Source organism: Dicentrarchus labrax, unplaced genomic scaffold (genome assembly GCF_905237075.1).
Source record: "Dicentrarchus labrax unplaced genomic scaffold, dlabrax2021, whole genome shotgun sequence".
Classification (NCBI taxonomy): domain Eukaryota; kingdom Metazoa; phylum Chordata; class Actinopteri; family Moronidae; genus Dicentrarchus; species Dicentrarchus labrax.
Window position 1 is genome coordinate 2,937,373 of NW_026136722.1, and position 20,593 is coordinate 2,957,965.

The 20,593-nt window shown below is 41.7% G+C and overlaps 1 protein-coding gene across 1 annotated transcript in view; it reads left to right on the top strand.

Annotated features, from left to right (window-relative positions):
- Positions 1 to 306: 306 nt before the first annotated feature.
- The window catches only part of cacng3b (calcium channel, voltage-dependent, gamma subunit 3b), a 35,196-nt gene continuing 14,909 nt past the window's right edge, over positions 307 to 20,593 (top strand). Inside the window, exons 1-2 of the mRNA XM_051387136.1 lie at positions 307 to 1,220; positions 17,923 to 18,006. Of these exons, the coding sequence (XP_051243096.1) occupies positions 1,004 to 1,220; positions 17,923 to 18,006 (301 nt within the window). The 5' untranslated portion in view covers positions 307 to 1,003. The remainder of the gene's footprint in view (positions 1,221 to 17,922; positions 18,007 to 20,593) is intronic.

Sequence of the window (20,593 nt, forward strand, 5' to 3'; positions counted from 1 at the left end):
TCAACAGGACACAGAGAGAGACAGAATAAATCCACCGAACCGCCTCATATTTTTGGCGCTGCTGTTTTGGGAGACTGTCGACAGAGGAGACCCTTCACCGGGCAAGAAATCCAGCGGTGAGTGAGGGGCGAGCCGCCTGAACAGTGATGTTTTAGCGGAGACACATTAGAAAGCCCTCTCCATTGACTAATGCTGTGCGGTTACATCAGTGAAGAAAACAAACTAACCCCCCCTTTTTGTTGTTATTTTAAAGATGGAGTCCCCCCACGCACACCTTGGCTGTTAACAGATTGATAAAAAGGGGGGGGGCTGCTTTTGGAAGAAGAAGAAAAAAAAGCAGAAGTTGAGAAGAGAGGGAGGGAAGGAAATAAGGGAGGAAGGACGGAAGGAAGGAAGGAAAGGGGATATAGGGAAGAAGAAGAGGAGGGAGGAGAGAAGATCCTCCGCTCACTGGTGGATAACGCGGCTCTAACGCAGCTCGCCCTGCCTAACCCCGGGTCTAACAAACCGGGGAAGGAGAGGAAGGAGAGGTAGAATGTGGCATCGCCGTTACCCGCCACTCTGACTGGGTGAGGGCAGTGTCGGGTAGTCGGGGACAACCGGTGGTCGTTTAAACCCCCGGTGTGTGTGTGGGTGTGTGTGTGCGTGTGTGTGTGTGTGTGTGCGCGCGCGTGTGTGTATGAGGGTGGTGTTGGTGAAAACCGGTTTTTGATGCGCGAGAAAGTGACGTGCCGCCCTCCCACCTTCCCGCCCTTTGCCACGAGCCGCTTGTCAACTCAACGGACAAGGCAGCCAAGTACTTCATTTCTCGTTCCACACTTATAAAATCACCACATTTTACCCACATTTCTATATTTTTGTCCATTTTTCCGAGTGCCTGTCTGATGAACCCCTCACCCTGACTCTCCAAGTCTCGCGGGATATAAAGGAAATAAAAGGGTGAATCTAAAAGAGAGGAGGGAAGAAGAAGAGAAAAAGATTAAGACAAACAGGAGCCGCCTATATGAAGATGCTGATGTGTGACCGCGGCGTCCAGATGCTCGTGACGACGGTGGGCGCGTTCGCCGCCTTCAGCCTCATGACCATCGCCGTCGGTACCGACTACTGGCTGTACTCGCGCGGGGTCTGCCGCGTGAAGAGCAGCGGCGACAACGACACGAGCCGCAAGAACGAGGAGGTGATGACGCACTCCGGCCTCTGGCGAACCTGCTGTCTGGAAGGTACGTGATCAGTCTGACTGACTGGCTGTCTGTCTCTCTGCCTCTGTTTCTGTGTGTGTATGTGTGCGTGCATAAACATCTCTCTCTCTCTCTCTCTCTCTCTCTCTCTCTCTCTCTCTGTGTGTGTGTGTGTTTGTGTGTGTGTTTGTGTAGCTGTCTGTATTCTCTCTGTCTGCCTTTTCCTAGTGTGTATCCATGTGTGTGTTAGTCTTTCTCTGTCCCTGTCTCCCCACACACACATAAAACACACACACACATCCTGTCTCTCCTACAGTCTGCATTGGTGTACCCAAAATGTGTGTGTGTGTTTTCACAGTGTGACAGCAGCCTATAATCCCTGAAACTCAGTTATCAAGAAGCTGTCCTTTTTCCCGAGTTCACCCATGCATCCCTTCCCCTGCAACATCATAAAATAGAATATTTATTGATCACGCCTAGGATGTGAGTAACAGGCTCAAACGCAGACAGCTGGCAGTGTTATTACCGCTAACAAGCACCTGAATCTGCACACTGTTGCTGGGACTCTTGCACACAGCATTGTTAGGAATTTGTTTCTTTTGGAACCATCTTGTCTCGTTGTTGGGAGACAGAAAATCCAGCTCTGAGCAGCATGGCGTAGCCCAGGTTGGCGCTGGGATCGGGTGTGCGTTTGGTAACCACTACAGCTGATAGAGGCCTTTCCATTTGTGGAAGCACCCACCCAAAATATCACCCTGATTTGTGTCCTAATTCTGGAGACAAGTTTGGTTCTTTCATTTGACTCTACTGGCAGTTCTTTTGGAGCCAGAATCTAGTGGCCATGAGGAGGACTGCATCTTTAGTCACTTCCACATTCATTACAGAGGTGTGGTGGTTGTTGCTTGTTGCCTGCTCCTACAGTCAGCTCCACCTGTAAGAATGTAACATTACTGCCAACTTCATAGTAACTGATGCCAAACACAAGTATATTACTATTGTTTCTGTTGTGAGTCCAGCAGTGTGTAATCTCCTGTCCTTATTTTGCATCTTTGAATTATTTAAGTGAGATAATGTAGAGCATAAAACCCTCCCAAACCCAGGCTGACTCCCTCAACACCTGATGCATTTGGCTTCAGAGACACATCCCTTGTTTGTGGCTTTTGATATCTTGACTACTGTATTGGATCAGCTCTTACCAATCCTTAAAATCCTAACCCTGTGTGTGTGTGTGTGTGTGTGTGTGTGTGTGTGTGTGTGTGTGTGCCAGGGCTGGCTGCATGTCGTCCTCTGTCTCTTTCCACCTTTCCTGTTGCCTTCCTTTAAAAATGCCATTTTAAAATGTGGCCTTTTATGTCAGAGAAAGGTCAAATGACATGTCTCCAACCTGGAGCCAACTTTACTGAAAGCTACAAAACAAAGTTGGAGTTATAGATTGCTCAACTTTGGTGATTCTTGGGTGTATTGATGGCCAGCTTGCTTGTTAACTTTGGATCTGTTTGAGGGTGTGTTTTTTTCCCTCTTTGACCAGCTGTTTCCTTCTGTTGATATTCTTTGTGCTAAACTAGGCTAAACATGTCTTGGATCAGTCTTGATACTGAACACAGTGAGATGGAACTGATATCAATCCTCACATCTAGCTCATTTTAAGACAACAAAGTAAAAGCTTAGCTCACCTGTTTGGTGCCAAAAGTCCAAAAGCTGTAGTAAATATACAATTTTCCTACTGGATGCTTCATAATGACCTGACACATAATTCACTTTAAATTTTTTTACTTTGGTTTCACTTATCATTCAAAAGATACATTGCAGGACCAAGCGTGTGTGTGTGTGTGTGTGTGTGTGTGTGTGTGTGTGTGTGTGTGTGTGTGTGTGTGTGATGCAGCCAGACATAACCATCTCATTCTGGGGGGCATAGAAGGCTATTACAGGGCCAGATGGCGCAGGTATAAGGCTTTATTGAACACACACTCTCATTTACATGCACACACATACACACACACACACACACACACACACACACACACACACACACACACACACACACACACACATATACACACTTGTAATTGAATGAATAAATAGACAAATTCTAGGATATTCCCAAGCCACCAAATAAGCACAGCTGCGGGAGCAGTACGCCAAGTTAACACAATGTCAGCACAATGTCAGTGCATGCACACATGCACAGCATACACACGCACACATAGGCTCACATGCAGCACATGCAGGTGCACATACACTCACTCATACACACACACACACACACACGCACACACGCACACACACACATACACCATAACACAACTAAAGTGAATAAGTTCTCTTATCTCTTCTCTCATTCTGCACATCTTAATCCCCCTTTGCTCATTCCGGGTCCCTGGTTGTCACGGTTTTATAATTCATAAACGCCTCATAAACTGACAGGAAATGGATGTCTCTGACTCGTGTACATGTGGCTTGTACTCTGCCTGACATCAGAGTGAGTGAATGAGAGATAGAACGAGAGGGGGGGTAGAAAAACATCATGTATGCAGTGTTCTTACAGTAAATGTATAGAGCAGTCATGCATACATACGTGCAGCATATAAAGTGCAGCACATTTTACAGTGGAACAGTGTCTCTCACAGACAATATGGGACGAGAGGAAGAAAGCCTTTAGAATCATCCTATTTTATCAAAGCAAATGTTAAGATGGATGAGATAAAGGTGACAAAAAATTGCATTGCGTTTTTTGTTTTCTGTTGTGTGATTGGGCTTCTTGTGTATAGAATATATAGAATATATATATATATATATATATATGATAGCTTAGTATCAGGATATCATCTGGATAAAGACAAAAGCATTAAAGTGGAAGGTCAGGTTCCAATTGTGATTGGATCTGAGGTGTGACTGCAATCTGTACAGTTTGACCACAAAATAATTAACTAATATACATTCTTTCTAGGAAAATATTACAGCAAAACCATATCTATACACAAATTGCATTTTGAATGGGGGGGCAGCAGTTTTGACTGAACCAACACAAATTCATGCATATACACGTATCAGCCATAACATTATGACCACCTGGGCACCCTGACTGGTCTGCCGCTACGCAGCCCCATACCAACAAACTGTGATGTACTGTGTGTTCTGACACCTTTCTATCAGAACCAGCATTAACTGTTTCAGAAGTTGGAGCTACAGTAGCTCATCTGTTGGATCGGACCACATGGGCCAGCCTTCACTCCCCACGTGCATCAATGAACCTTCAAATCCTCACATTGCCCATTTTCCTGCTTCTAACACATCAACTTTGAGGGCAAAATGTTCACTTGCTGCCTGATATATCCCACCTACTGATAGGAGCCACGATAACCAGATAATCAGTGTTATTCACTTCAGCTGTCAGTGCTCATAATGTTATGGCTGATTGGTGTAAATCACAGCACTCTGACATGATGTCAGCCAAAAAGTATGACAACAAGAAAATAATTAAGACCCCTACTTTAATGATCGTTTTAATAAACCATCCATGCAGGATATAAACTACAGCACCGGGAAAAGGCTGCTGAAATTTTACCAAAAAAAGAAAATAAAGACTTGTGCTTTAATGGTTGTCTTAATGAACAGGCATAGCAGCACCTTTAACAGTGCAAAACAATGTTTCTACAGGCCTACAACGTCGCCACAGGATGCAAATAACCACAATATTACGTTGTCTCTGAATGGGAGTCCTATTTGGCCAAAGAATTGAACGGGATGGTGTGTAACATGAGAAATGAAAGACTAAAAATATTGTATACTTCAAGCATAGCAACACTCTTACTTCCCGTGGCTATGCCAGCATTGCAACCTACCCAACCGCCAGTCTGAAACACACATGCCGTGACTAACTTCTCCTCTAATTAGCAGATTTATGCGTTAAAATAAATACGACTCCAAAATGTACCAAAACTTACACAGTCACTGAAGCCAAATATTTTACAGGCATTTGTAATGTCTTGTTCTCCAGATATAGATCACTTGTTAATACCAAGTGCAAATGGGGTCTATGTTACTGTAAGTGCGATTTAATGTGCCCTTTCTTCATGATAGTATCTTTGTGGCTCCTCTACCCATTGACAATTCGTATATGCTGAGATTTCTGGCATGCAGTTAATGTGTTGTTGTGTGTCTGTGCAGGTGTACTGAGGTGTTAGGTTCCCTCTGTGATAAATGAGCACGAGAAAGCCAGGAAATGAGGAGAGAAGGAAGGAAGGGGGGAGGTAGAGGATTGGAGACAGAGCATGAATGAAGAGAGACCGGAATGTGTATGAATGAAGGAGGGGAGAGGGGTAGAAAGTGATGGATGAGCTCTGCATGGCCTCTGTTTCAGGTGAATCTCTGGGGAGTGTTTGACCACGCTGGGGATCTAAATGATCACCTGGTAATAGACAGAAGGAACAGGGTTTTAAACAGAGACGGGGACAAAAATGATCACCCAGGTGGCTGCGGGAGGAAGGGGAGAGTGAAAGAGGTGGGGGAAGAAATGGAGAGAAAAAGGAGGGGGTGGGGGAGGAGAGTATTTGGAAGAGTTTGGAAGAAAAAGAAAAAGAACTGGAAGAGAATACAAATACACCATATGGCCAAAAAATATGAGGACCCTTTTACTGCATACCTGTGTGTGCGTATTTCATGGTTCGGGCTATATCCCTTAGTTACAGTTATTTATTTTTAATTATTATTATTATTATATGGTTACAAAACAAGTGGAAACAAGTACAGGGACACTTAAACAGCCAAGAGATTGTAAAAAACGTAAGACAGAAAGGACTAGGAATAAGGAGGGGTGGGTCAATGAGGCCTGGTAATATAGGATGTGTATATACACACACACATAATACATATACATAATTATACATATACCTATATTCTACATCTTTCCTTCATTTAAGAGTGAGAAAAACAAAAAAGAAATTAAACCTACAGTAGAATAGAATAAAACAATAGCCAATTTATTAAGGGCTTGATAAGCTTGTTTTAATTGTGTGTGTGTGTGTGTGTGTGTGTGTGTGTGTGTGTGTGTGTGTGTATGTATTGGGAGGGGGTGGTCCCAGTTAAAGAAAACCTCGATACCATACAATGATGTTTTAGATAATAGTATTCTTCCAACTTTAAGGAAACTATTTGGGGAAGGCCCTTCGCTGTTTCAGTACCACAATGTCCCCCATGCATAAAGCCATAAGTTGAATGGGAGCAACTTCCTGCAAGATCCCATGTACAACTGTCCCAGAGGAGTGGAGGTTGTCAATGTCCATGGTTTTTTTGGATTGAGATGTCCAGATACTTTTGACTTACGTAGTGTGGCTAGATGACACAAGCATATACAAAAGTGAGAAGAGATGAAAGAAGACGACGGGGAGATCGTAAAGCGATGAATGAACGTTTTGGTAATGAGAGAAGAAAAACAAAGGTGGAGTAAAAGTGGGATGATGAGAAGAATTGAAACAGGAACAGAGAAATGTTTTGGAGGAAAGAGAGAGAAAAAGAACACGGGCGTTTGAGGAAGAACAGACAGAGGAAAGGGGGGGAGAAGAGAGAAAGAGTAGAGGTGTGCAGCCAAGCAGAACCTGTCTCGTTTTCTTTCATCAGCCATCACCGTGGAAACTAGCCTCTTCCCCTCTCTCTCTCTCTCTCTTTTCCCTCTCTCCCGTCTTCTCTCCCCTTCGCCTAGAAAGAGGTAATCAGAGAGAGTGAGCGAGGTAGGGACAGAGAGAGAGAGAGAGAAGAGGCACAGTCACCCACACTGAGCTGTCAGAGGCGCTCTGAGAAAACAAGCAGTCCAATTTGCTCTGCTTTTCAACTTTCTTTCCTCTCCCTTGCTCCCTCCCTCCTCTTCTTCTCCTCTGTTTTCTAGTTGACAAAGCGCTTTATATTCTGAGTGCATGTGTTTGTGTGTGCATGTGGCTGGGTTGAGACAGGCCACTCACGTGCTGCTTTTTGGTCGCACATCAACTGATTAGGGACAGCTCCCCCGGGAACGAGCCTGTCCTCACCGAAAACGATGTTTACGTTTTACTCGTTGTTATAACACTAGAAAATCATGTGGGGAGGAGGTTGGGATGGGTAGTTGGGCATGGAAATGTGTGATTTTAGAATGGGAGTCCACTGTGTGTAACTGTTTCCTGCCAACAGTAAATGTTGGTTTTATTTAACCACAATCAATTCCTGACCTTACCAACCAATGACTAGGCAGTTGGTTGGTTGGCCCATCACTTTGGTCCAGACGGAAATATCTTATTAACTACTGGATTGTCCAAGTGTGAACCAATCGTAACGTCAGCCATTGCTCCCATTTTGAAGCCTCGAGTTTGGTGTTTGCTGTATGGAAGAAGACTTGAAACTAGTGATTAAGACCATAAACTAGTAAGGTCAGGTATTTTGTCCATTTGAGTGAATAGTATCGTTTTTTATTGCAGTCAATGGAGCTCCTTCTGCTGGCCTTTCGTATAATGCATGTTTTCTCTTCCACCTTGCTCCACTTCACAGACTCAGAAGCTCTGTTCATTATATATACTGTCAATGGGATTGCCATGACATTTTGCACAGACATTCGTGTTTCCCTGGTGGTCACTTGACTTTCTCTCTAGCGGCACAGTGAGATGCACATCTGTGGGTTTAAGTGAAAGGTTTCAACAACTATTGGGTGCAGGTTGCATTAAATTAATTCATGTTTCCCTGAATTGTAATCATTGTAATCACTCAAACTGATGACATTCCCACCAGCCTCGGCTGCAGCTAGTGTTTTGTGCTGATTAACAAAGAATACTAACCAACTAAGCTAAGATGTTGAACATGGTAAGCATTATCTGCTAAAAAACAGCATGTTGATATACTGATCTTAGCATTTTCCTCAAAGAACTGCTCACATAGATTCTAGCATAGCTGTATAGTCTTAGTCTTGATCTTTAGATAACCTTCACTCACTAACTGTGACAATCATTTTTGTAACAGTAATTTGTAACGGCACTGACAACAGAAGTCTTCCAGCCATTAGAGGCGTCAGATCAGAAAGTCTTTATACACGTAATTTTGTCAAAAGTACATTGACAAATTACCTGTTTTGTCATTTCAGGAGCACTTGTTGCTGGACATATTTAATGCCCCCACTATGTTTCAACTACAGTTGCAGCTAAAGCTAAAATTCTTCAATTAATCTCTGGGGTTGGGTTGAGCTTGGCATAGTGTTTTCATTAGTGTATAATCACCTGAATACAGGAATCGTTACATTTTTGGTACCTTTTATATCTACAGACACGGGTCGCCTTCCATGGAGTCCGCCATGTTTCTACATTAGCCCAGAATGGACAAACAAAACACTAGCTCTAGATAGGGGTGTTTCGTGGCCACCGTAGTTTCTCCTTCAATTACACTGCCAGATGCCACTAAATCCTACACACTGGTCCTTTAAGGTTATGTTACAGCTGTGGTTCTCAGACTTTCAGTCATGTTCCCCCCTTAGATAAACTGAACCAGCTAGTAACAATATTGGGAAAACTAGTAACAAAACTTATTTAGTTTCACTGAAATAGCATTATCCAGAAAATGAAATGCATTTCTCTTCTTGCATGTATTGCTCATGATTTACTGCTGTGGAAATTGAACATGCAAGTTAAGTTTTGGCACACAAAAGTCTCAAGGCTTTCTCCCACTACATTAAAAGTATAAGCATATCTGCTTAAAAACCATCACCTGATTCCCTCCTGTACATTTTATACTGTACTTGTTGCTTTGCTCTCTGAATACATTTTACTTACCCAAATCTTACATCTGAGCACTCTTTTGGTGTTGTTTTGGCTGGTTATTGTTAGTCCGGTTGTCAGTGCCAGTGTTTTTTACAAGGGTCTGGCAATTTATGGAGATCTGTGGTGTTTCTGTGTTTCACATGTAACTCTGCTGTACAGTGCGTGTGGGGTACAGAGTTAGAACAAGGACAAATAGCTGGCACCTCATGGCCAGCTCATCACAATCGTGGGGGCATCTGGACACGCAGTGTTGTTTGTGTTTGTCTCCTTTTTAACCTTGATTTGAGGCACTATTTTTTTCTGGTGGAATATTTTCACTGTTTAGTATGCATACTGCATTGCTTGCATGCGATTCCACAAGTAGAACTAGACTAGTACAGCAGGCAGATATTTGTTTTATTTGAAATCATGCAGAGTTGTCCACCTTTGATACGATGGCTGATTATATTGATGTTAGGATGATGATAATTGAACAGCTGGATAGAAAGAAATACAGCAGAGAGCAGGCTGGCCGTGGAAAGTTAGAGATACAAGAGAGCGAAGCAGAGACTGAAGAGAGTGAAAAAACAGGTATGGAGGTGCAAAAAGAAAAGGAGGTAAAACTAAATAATAAAAGTGTGTTTGTAGCTCGGCAGAACAGCCAACAGTTAGTCAGGAGTCAGTGAAATGGAAAGTGTTTCTTTTCTACCTCTTGTCTTTTAGCCCTCGGATTTGCTGTACTACTGTTTTCATACATAACTTTAAAGTGTGCGTGTGTGTGTGTGTGTGTGTGTCTGTGTGTCTGTGACTTCATCTGTCTATTACAGTACAGCTTTTTGGCATTCAAACAAAGGTCTTAATTACGAAAATTGTTTATGATGCCTGTATTCAAACATGGCAGGCCCATTTGGGATATAGCAGCAGTTATTATTGTTAGTAAAAGTACGCATTCTTCTCTTTTTCCTGTGGGTTTTATTTGGGACTGTGCTTTCTAATCATGACATGACTCAGAAACAATAGCACACGAGAGGGAGTGCGCAGAGTGTACGTCTATGTTCATATGTGCATGTCTTTATATATAAGTGACAGCGGCAGCATTCTGGGCCCAGAAGAGGAAACTAAAACACATGAGTCAGAAAAAACACACTGAGACACACACAGGCAAGCAATCAGGCAAATACTGGACTCCCATCCCCATTCACTGTGTCCCATAATGCCTCGCTGTGGCTGTGGTTGCAGCTTCCCTAAGGCCACGTTGACCTTTGTGAGGCAAATGTCTCCTGATAGATGCTCCCACTGTGAGTGTGTGTGTGTGTGTGTGTGTGTGTGTGTGTGTGTGTGTGTGTGTGTGTGTGTGTGTGTGTGTGTTTGAGAGAGAGAGAGAGAAAGAGAGAGAGAGAGAAAAATAGTTTGTATGTGTTTTATTATCTGAGTATGTATGTTGCTTTGTTTCCCTTTATGTGTGTTTGCTGTTAATTAGACTGAAAAAAAATCTTTCATCCATCACACACACACATAGTCACACACACACACACACACACACACACACACACACACACACACACACACACACACACACATTTGAATGGCCATGTATGCACACGCTTACATGACCTTCGAAGCGCACAGAATTAGAGAAACAAACCAGCAGTGTGATGTAGTCAGTCCCAATCTCATGTCCATGTTAGTGTACGTGCAAATGAGAGGATTGTTTATGTGTGGAACACAAACAGAACAGAACCCAAAATAACTATACATAGGAGTCAAGCAAGTCTACAGAAATGTATCCTACTGTATCCACACTCTTGTGCTCTTATTTTAATACATATAATAGACAGAGCAGGCGGTCACACTGAGCACTGACCACACGTCTTGTCCTACACCTTAGCTTTTTGAACGAGCCACTAAACAAACATTCACTAGGGGAATGCTGGTGTGGTCCTTCCTCTTCAGTACCACCAACAACAGGCCTCAGCAGCTGATAGACATGGACGCGCCTCCCCAGCAGTCTAAGGCAAAAATTAGACCCTTTTTCTTCCTTTTAATAATACAAAACTGTCAACAATACATTTATTTTAGACTGCAAAAAATAAAATTCGATTTTGGTTACACTTGACTTTGTCTGAACACTGGGCATCATCAATGTAAACACAAAGTCCGCCTCCTCTTCTCCTGCCCATTGAGGATCTGGGATGTTGATGGAGCATAACTCTGTAAAGATGTGGGCACAACAGCCTCTGATTTCCCGTTGTTTGAGTTTCATTTCATCCACAACGGACATAAACCAGGGGCAGCCTTAAGTCCAAGCTGAGCAGGGCATGGGTGGATCGTCTCAAAGGCTGCTGCTCTTTAATCCAAACCCCACACTTCCTTTTCTGACAACTGCTGGTCATATCTGTTTCAGCAATAAAACCAAATTTTGGCATAGCCCCTTAAAATGAAATCCAATCAGATATTATTCAATGATGTTTTCAGCAATAAAGCAGAAAAAATAACAAAAATGTATTAAGTTTAAAGGAGCTCCCGTTGCTCTGAGTCGCCTAATTTACACCTAAGTTAGCAGCTACAGTTAGCGACTAAAGTAGCTAACCACCAGCTCTGTAAATCACTGAAAGTTGAAGCAGAGCAGCTAGAGGGACATCAGAGGGAAGACCAGAAAAGATTTTCTTCCCAGTGCCCAGAAACACTCCACTACGGCACTGTCCATCAATTTACAATTAATTATTGTCTCATTTGTGGTCTGATAAACAGTCAGTTGATCAAATTCAGTGTCCCATATTACGATTGTCTAAGCTAACTTGTCACAATGTGATGATTATTCTGTGCACATTTATTAATAAAAGTGACCAGTAGAATTGTTCTTAGTATGAGTGAGATGGCTGCTTGGTGAAGTCTGTCCTTAATCGCAGCAATAACCTCTGCTACGGTGAGCAGCTTGTCAACATCCACTGCTTGTGATGCACCTTAATAAGGGACATTAATTAGAAGACTCTTATCGGTGAGCCATCACGGAGAGATTTGGATGTGTACAGGTTTGAGAAAAAATTCAATGGTTGAATGAAAAGCCATAACATTTTTCATTTGTTTTCATAAAAGTGTTGTCATGCAGATTAGTATTAGCATTTGTCTTGTATTAAGTGGGGGTGCTTCATTTAATACATGTTATTTTGTATTGTTTTGTTCTGAGATTTTGTGTAATGGTGACATTAAATTAAAGATGTAATTTCACTAAAGTAATTAATTGACTTTTTCTAACAGGAGTTAGGTTTCTTTTTTTTCTGAATGGTTTTAGGTGAATTTTCATGATCTCTGGCTTCCTCTGTCTCCTCTAGAGGTGTTGTCCTAAGCCAAAAAGTGATATTCAGATAGAGCCATTGCAACCTGAAGTTGAGGTTTACAGCATAATCAATCTGAATTAACATTGGTTCACACAATACTCTGGCTGGGTGAGAGGGATGGAGAACGAAAAGTGGATTAAGAAGGTGAAAGCAACTGAGGCAAGGGGAATAGAGACATTGATGTCAAAGAAAAAAGGCTGAATGTAAGACAAAACTCCACAGTTAGATGGAAGGATGTAATCAGACTTACAGTCTGCTGCACCAAGGCTTGTCGACGGCTTTTTAATTCATAAAACAAAAATCTGTTCAACTTTTCCAGCCAGTCTGTGTGATGAGTGTATTCGTAAACTGTTGCACATAGACAATACATCGTTTGACCCTGTGTGTGTGTGTGTGTGTGTGTGTGTGTGTGTGTGTGTGTGTGTGTGTGTGCGTGTGTGTTGCACTGGTTTCTCTTTGATGAGATCATAGGCCGGTTGTGACACTTGACATAAGCCTGTGTGACAGCTACTGACTCACTCACTGATACAGCATTTGGAGGTACCTCTCTAAAACCTCAGTGTGGGCTGAGAAATGTGTGACACATGTACACCCACCTACACACACACACCTGTTTAGCTGCAGGAGAGGGCCAATGACAATGTATTTGCAGACTGACAGTGGTTCCTGTGCCTGTTCTGTTGATCCAGAGCTGATCCAGATTGTTATTCTGCTAGGTGGTTCTTTTTTTGGTCATTTTCCAAAACTTTTTTAGATGTTTGTTCTATGAAAGGCTGTCAATCTGTCCATGTTGTTTCCTCTCTACTAACCCAGTCCCTGCTGGAATACACTCCACCTGTGAAAGTGAAGAGTAGAAAAGTATAAAAATTAGGGATGTCCGATATTATCGGCCGATATTCACTAAAAAATGTAATATCGGGAATTATCGGTATCAGGTTTTTATAACCTATGTTTGTTCTGTAGGCTTCAGCATTTCCGAGCCTGCATTAACGCAGCATGGGACGTTTACCGGCGCGTGCTAGATGACGTATAACAGCAACAACTACACGCTAGACTGGTCGGTTGCTAACCGTGGCTAACAAGCAAACAATTTAAAACTGAATGATTTTAATATTAACACAAAATAAGTGCAATGCACCTTAAATATTTTACCCTGCTATGAGCTGTTCCTTAACCAAACTAACAATTGGCTTAGAATTTACATTAGCACTCCTTCAGGTGCATAATACAATTAAACACATTAACCAAAGCTAGCGCTTAGCTAGCAATTAGGGTTAGCGCTCTTTTCAGTATTAATACAATGAAAGTTGAAGTTGTTCTCTTATTTTGCACAGACACTGTTTATATTTATTTATTTGGAAAGCCATGTTGCATTTATGTATGCATCCAGTGGGGCATCACAATAAAATTAGGCATAATGTGTTAATTCTACAATAGGAGATATGTTATGTTGTTACCAGTTGTTAACAGTTTTGGTGTAAAAAGCCTGCATATATCGGTATCGGGTGATATCGGTATCGGAAATTGAGAGTTGGACAATATCGGAATATCGGACATCGGCAGAAAAGCCAATATCGAGCATCCCTAATAAAAATGTATATAAATGAATGCACAATACAAAGTTTAATACCTAAAACTACTAGAAAGTGTATACCTCAGCCAAAGCTGTTACTTGAATAATTTTTAGACATGAATCTGTATCTGGATCCAGATCTGCATCAAAATACACATATAGTGCTGGACAATCATGGAAATTTGAAGTCCAGTATTTCATGAAAAAAATTTAAAATGTCCCACTGATCTTGAAAAAAAAAAATCTTGTACCTGCACCAAACATAACTTTATACAATACCACTTTATACAAGGGCAAACAGTAAGTTCAGTAAAGCATAAGGCTGAAATAATTTTTTCTTGTCAGCAAACGTCATGAAAAGATCAAAACTAACATTTTGTATCTGTATCATTTAGTGCGTCTCACTAAACTATTTGTAACTGCAGAAGACCGAAAAATAAAAAATAAAAATTAAATCTAAATAATGTCCTAAAACAGTACACATTGCATATGTTGAGGACAATTTTCAGTTGCAGAATAAATGTGGGGTCAGTCATTTGGAAGAAAAATGGTTGATTGTTGAGTCTCATTCCCAGGTTGTCAGATACAGAGGCTTTGGCAACCCGAAGCGTTGGACGATTGCTCTGTTTGGCTCACTCTGAGCCATTTTGTTTGTTTTCCGTTTACCATAACTCGAAGCATCAGAATTTGATGACCTGGGAATGAGCATGAACAATTTTTCTTTGGGGGTCCCTTTAAGACACATTTGGTGCTCTGGTGAATATTTATGGCAGCAAGATAGTGTAAGTGGTTTACAAACTACGTGTGTGTACATGGTAATGAAGATTATTTTATAAAGAGTACGGTCTAGACCTGCTCTATTTGAGAAGTTTGTCCTGATTTGGCGCTATACAAATAATAATAATAATAATTTGAACTGGAGTGAATTGAATGAAAGAACATGTAACCCAGTGCAGCAGTGACTGTCGGTCATCAAACAGGTCAGATAAACCTTTGATTCACCAAATAAGATGTAAAAATATTTTATCTCTACAGCTGTGAATCATTTCACTCTTTCTTCGACTCTGTGTGTACTGCCCTGCTGAACATTCTTCGGAGGCAGACCAATGAAAATTAAAAATTAAAATCTCCCCAAAAAAAGACGAGAGGCAATAGATTTGTCTAATCGTAGACCCTATTATGTTTTACATTTATTTAATGCAGTCAATTCCATGGGCTGTGAGATTGTTCAGTTTATAATGTAGACTACATATCTCCATATACCCTGCCTTCCCTCCTGTGTGTGTGTGTGTGTGTGTGTGTGTGTATATGTGTGTGTGTTACTGCTTATTGTTTTAAAGATTCCCACTGCGCTGTTTGTTACTCACACATTATCATGATGAACATGCTGACCTGGAGGTCCAACACACCAGTCTTAATGAGTCTCCCTGTGTGTGTGTGTGTGTGTGTGTGTGTGTGTGTGTGTGTGTGTGTGTGTGTGTGTGTGTGTGAGGTGTTATTTTTAGCATCTTTACTTTCTAAAAAGTAATAGTGTGACGTCATTAGGTGCACACAGTAGTGTGATAACCAGGGTATACGTGTGTGTGTGTGTGTGTGTGTGTGTGTGTGTGTGTGTGTTTATACAGTTGTGATTTAGATTCTCAGCCACTGAGAGAGAAATAAAAGCAGCCATCTATCTCTCTGTTCCCTCCACAACATCCTCTATGTTCATTAGTGTGTGTGTGTGTGTGTGTGTGTGTGTGTGTGTGTGTGTGTGTGTGCATCGCTTCACTGGCATCTCATTGCATGAGGCCGTTTGGTGCTCTACATCAGGATGGTTCGATACATTAAAAGGCAGGAGGTATAATACATTTTCCGACTGACAGACACGAGGCAGAGCTCTGACTAATGATGCTTTACACCTTAATGCATCCAACAGGAACAGCTAAGGCTACAATTACCTTGTGTGACTCCAACCAAGCCAGACCACATTAAAGAATAAAGACAGCAGTACAGTACAGTGCTTTTTTTTGTTTTAATTAACTATCAAAATAGTTGCAGATTAATTTGCTGTCGATGGATTTAACCAACAAATCTTTGCAGCACTAGTGTGGTTTTCCTCCGACAGTTTGTATGTGGTCTGGAAACACAAAAATACAGAAATGCTGCTCGCACTGAAAAGAATGGAGAGGGAGAGCAGAAAAAGGGAATAGAGGCACACATTTAAATAAATGCAGCTGTAGCATCCATTTTGAAATCATGTCATGAAATCAAGTATGAACACATGAGGATTACAGTGTTAAGAGCGTGTACGAAGATGATACTGTGCATATAATTGTCTGTATTTGGTTAATGTCAGAGGGTAGCAAAACAGACTTTGATTCATATGAAAATTTGACAGATTAATACTTTATTAAATCGAGACATCAAACTCTGTATAAACTTATTTTTTGGGCAATCAGAGTCTCAATCAGAGGTTAGTTACTATCCCTGACTGCACGAGCTGCATGAATCAATTTATGAATGATTTTCTGAGTGTGGGTACTGGAAAGAACCTCTTCATATGCAAATAAGCAATTAGGTTGAGTCGTTCGTTGTTCGTCGCCAGCCTCTATCCTCCCATTTCTCCCTAATTCTACCGTGTCGTTTTACCACCAAACGTCTTTCAACCGGCACTTCCTCTCTCTTCATCCTCCTTCATCTTGCCTTCTCTCCTCTTCCCCCTTCATCCCTCCTCAGTACCCCCACCCCCAATCTCTCTCTCATATTCCCTGTGGTGTTGACCATGTGTGAATGGGTCTGAATGATGGGTGGGAATTAAGCTACATGCAGTGTACACACACACACACACACACACACACACACGCACGCACACACATAAACACACTCCCACATGCACTCGCAAGAGATGCTGACGCGTGTGTGTGTGTCTGTGTGTGTGTTCGAGGAGGACTTGGACTAAGGAGGATGAGTCACTCTCTGCCTGACACACGGCACACTCGTAGGAGACTGCATCCTAGTCAATACAACACAAACACACACACACACACACACACACACACACACACACAGTAACTGACATACACTGATAGAAAGGCTCTTACTTACATGCATGATTGATAGTGTTCATGTATCAGTTTAATGAGCTCCGTAGATATGTGCGTACACTTGATGTCTGTATTTTAGTGTGTATTTTCTGTATTTAAAGTGCTACTGTGCGTGTGCTTCTGTGTGTGTGTGTGTGTTTGTGTGTGTGGTGGGTGTGATAAGGATTTTCATTGGTGTTTCCCATACATACCCTGAAGGCTATAGCACTGTCCTGCATCATCTGTCATCTCTCTCTCTCTCTCTCTCTCTCTCTCTCTCTCTCTCTCTCTCTCTCTCTCCTCTCTCTCTCTCTCTCTCTCTCTCTCTCTCTCTCTCTCCCCGCTGCTGCTTTTGATGTATATTCATGTACATGTATATTAGGGCTGCACAATTAATCGAAATACTATCGAAATCGCAATATGGCCAAGAGCAATCTCCTAATCACAGAAGAAAAATGTAAAATCTGTTACAAAACAGCATTATAATGACGTACTGTAGTGCTGCAGAGATGCCCTGGCTTTAGAAATCATGTTTCACAGATGTAAGGAAAAACTGTTTGTTTAGTACAGACCCCAACAAATGTCAAATGTCATGAATTTAATAGGGTTTTTTTTTTTGTGATTATCATTCCCACTTATTGTGAATCACAATCACAGTATCTGTCAAAATAATAGCTATAATATTTTTTAGAATGGATATAGATTCTCATACAAATGTGATTTGATGCAGTATAATTATACAAGAAGATGAAATTATTGATTGACCCCAAAAAATAAATTATTAGCCCATAATATAAAAGTATTCTGAATTCTTATGAAAAAATGTTTGATATGATTTTATTTGTATAGTGCCAAATCGCAACAGAAGTTATCTCAGGACACTTTTCAGAAAGGGCAGGTCTAGACCGTACTGGTTGTAAAGACCGTTCAATGTTCTTTTGTTAATTTAAAACCAATAGTATTTCATTTTCTCTTGTGGAACAATACAGATCTGAACTGAAGTGTGTTCTTCCTCTGCAGGAACATTCAGAGGTGTGTGTAAGAAGATTGATCACTTCCCAGAGGACGCTGACTATGAAGCAGATGCTGCTGAATACCTCCTCCGTAAGTCTGACTCTAACACAAGCACAAGGCATGTGCGTACGCATGCATACACACACATCGTAATATTTACAACCCACCTCAGCTTTTACTGGCCTGTGACCCCATTAGAAAAAAATGTTTGTATCCCTAGCAAAGGTATGCAAGGAACCTAAATGAGCCATCTGGACATGATTATAGTTTCTGACCCATGTTCAATACATTTCTATCAATCAAACATATATAAACAACCTTTGGATAAGTGTCACTGTCAGGCCAAGACTGCTATGAACTTTGCTGGACACACTCATGCTCTCAAAAGGGTTGAACCCATTTCTGTTTTAAGGTTATTGCTCATGTAGCACAGGACTAACTTTAAATTTTTAATAATAATATTACAGTGAATTTATACATCAGTAAAATTGTCAGTACATTGTTTGTTCTATAACATAAACTTGTTTAGGCTCGAATGAAGCTCTTTTTCCAAACATAAACCACAAATGCAGTTAGTTATTGATGTGCATGCTCCTTGGCCTTGGCAGTAGTACTCTGTTAATACAGTAGGTAGTAAGATACTTAGCCAGACATGCAAACAATTGTAGGTTAGATTAAAGCAGACAAACGGTCAATTGGATAAGATCTTTAACGGAGAGAAACATTGAGTTGTGTACATCCAGCAGACTGGAAATCGCTGCAGATGTGATAGATAGAGCTATCTCGTGTAACATTGGCTGGGAGGAATGAATAGTAGCTACAAAAACCAAGAGAGAGGAGATAGATGAACAGGGAGGGTATACTGGGGAGAACTAGAGATATAAACAGATGGCAGGGTTTTACCATCAAGTACGTAAGAAAAATGAGAAGAAAAACATCGGCATGATGAGAAAATGACTAAGGAGAAAGGTGGGAGCACCTTGTTATTTCCAGAAAGAGGTAAACAGGATGCAGCTACAGAGATAGAGAGAGGGTGGTTCAGTGAAAAACAGAGAGGAGGGGGCTCTGTGGGTTCTTTCTCCCACAGTAAACACAGAGTAAAGATGGACAGAGCGAGAAAACAGCAACAACAACAAAAAAAGGGGGGAAGATGGATTCAGCCTGTGCTTCTTTTTCATTGCTCCACTGAACACAGAGCAACATCCCCAGAGGCAGCCAGTTAGATCACAGGCCTCAGAGCTGGCCAGCCAATGGAGAGCGGGGACCTAGTGACCGGCATTTCATACAGCCCAGGGGTGTGGGCCACAAGGGCGGGGCTTAAACGCTCACCCGCGTGAACGCCACTGGTCACTGCAGCTGTCAGTCATGCTGGAAATGTTTTGGAACGCAAGAAGACGTAAAGAAAACAGATTCACCTTCATGGAACACAAATGCAAATATGATTTTATGAAGGAATTTTTTTGTAATGACACACCTGTGATGTGTGAGTATCAGCTGTTCAAAAATACCACGCAGCCCAGTTCTGCATGACAAGCTGTTTGCAGATACCCTTCAATATGTTATCGCATCATGTACACATATGGGGCTCTGACAAATATTTCAGTCCTACTGCAGCCTCGCTTTCATTTTCATCATCTCCGCTATTCATTATTTTGCCGCGCATATGTGTCAGTGCGACTCTCCATCTGTCTTGGTTTTTGTCCATCTTCTCCCTCTACATCCATCTCACTCTCGCTCTCTCACTCTCTCAAGCGAGGCCTCTGAATGCTTTAACATGTTCTGGATTCAGACTCAGTCAAGCATGTGGCAGCACACTAGCCCATGTGTCTATTGTGTGTGTGTGTGTGTGTGTGTGTGTGTGTGTGTGTGTGTGTGTGTGTGTGCGTGCGTGCATGCGTGTGTGTGCGTGTGTGTTTGTGTGTGTGTGTGTGTGTGTGTGTGTCACATTTTTGTGTGTGTGTCACATTTTTCATTGTTTCAGCTCTGTTCTCCAGCACAGTGGATTTGAAATGAAACAATGACTATGACTGTTGGGAAACCGTGCAGGAATTTTGACACTTTTCTAATTAGGTTTGGTCCCGTGTAATAGGTGGCGTGAAGGCCACAATAAACCTTTTTCAGAGCAGCCATTTTGATATGGAATAGTAAACACAGGTGTAAAATACGATGGATGATGTATAACGTTAACAGCTACTCAGAAAATAAGCTCCTTTTCCTCCATTTCCCGCCTCTCCTGTCCCTGCCTGAACCCGCCTCAGAGTTATAGTCCTGGTCGGGGCCGCTGTAAATCAGCGGACCTCCTTTGGTCTTGGAGGTTGTGAGCCTGTTTCCATTGTCAGCTAATGAAAAGAAAACCCTATAGAAATCAAAGCCCTCAGTATATACATGGTGGCATTAAAATGTTTCATATTCTATGTACTCCTGACAGTAGAATAAGCTACTATAAACCTATATAAAGGCTCAACAACAAAACAACAAAAACTGTGATATACAGTGAAACTGCCAGAATTAAAAAAAATATATGGGAAAAAAGTGTTTGGACATACCGCCCAGCACTACACAGGTGTTACCAATGACACTGATTATGGTTCTGTTCTGTTTAGTGTATCAGAGCCTTTCCATTGAGCCAACATGCACAATAGCAGCCCCCTGACTCTGTCTGACCTGAATGGAACCT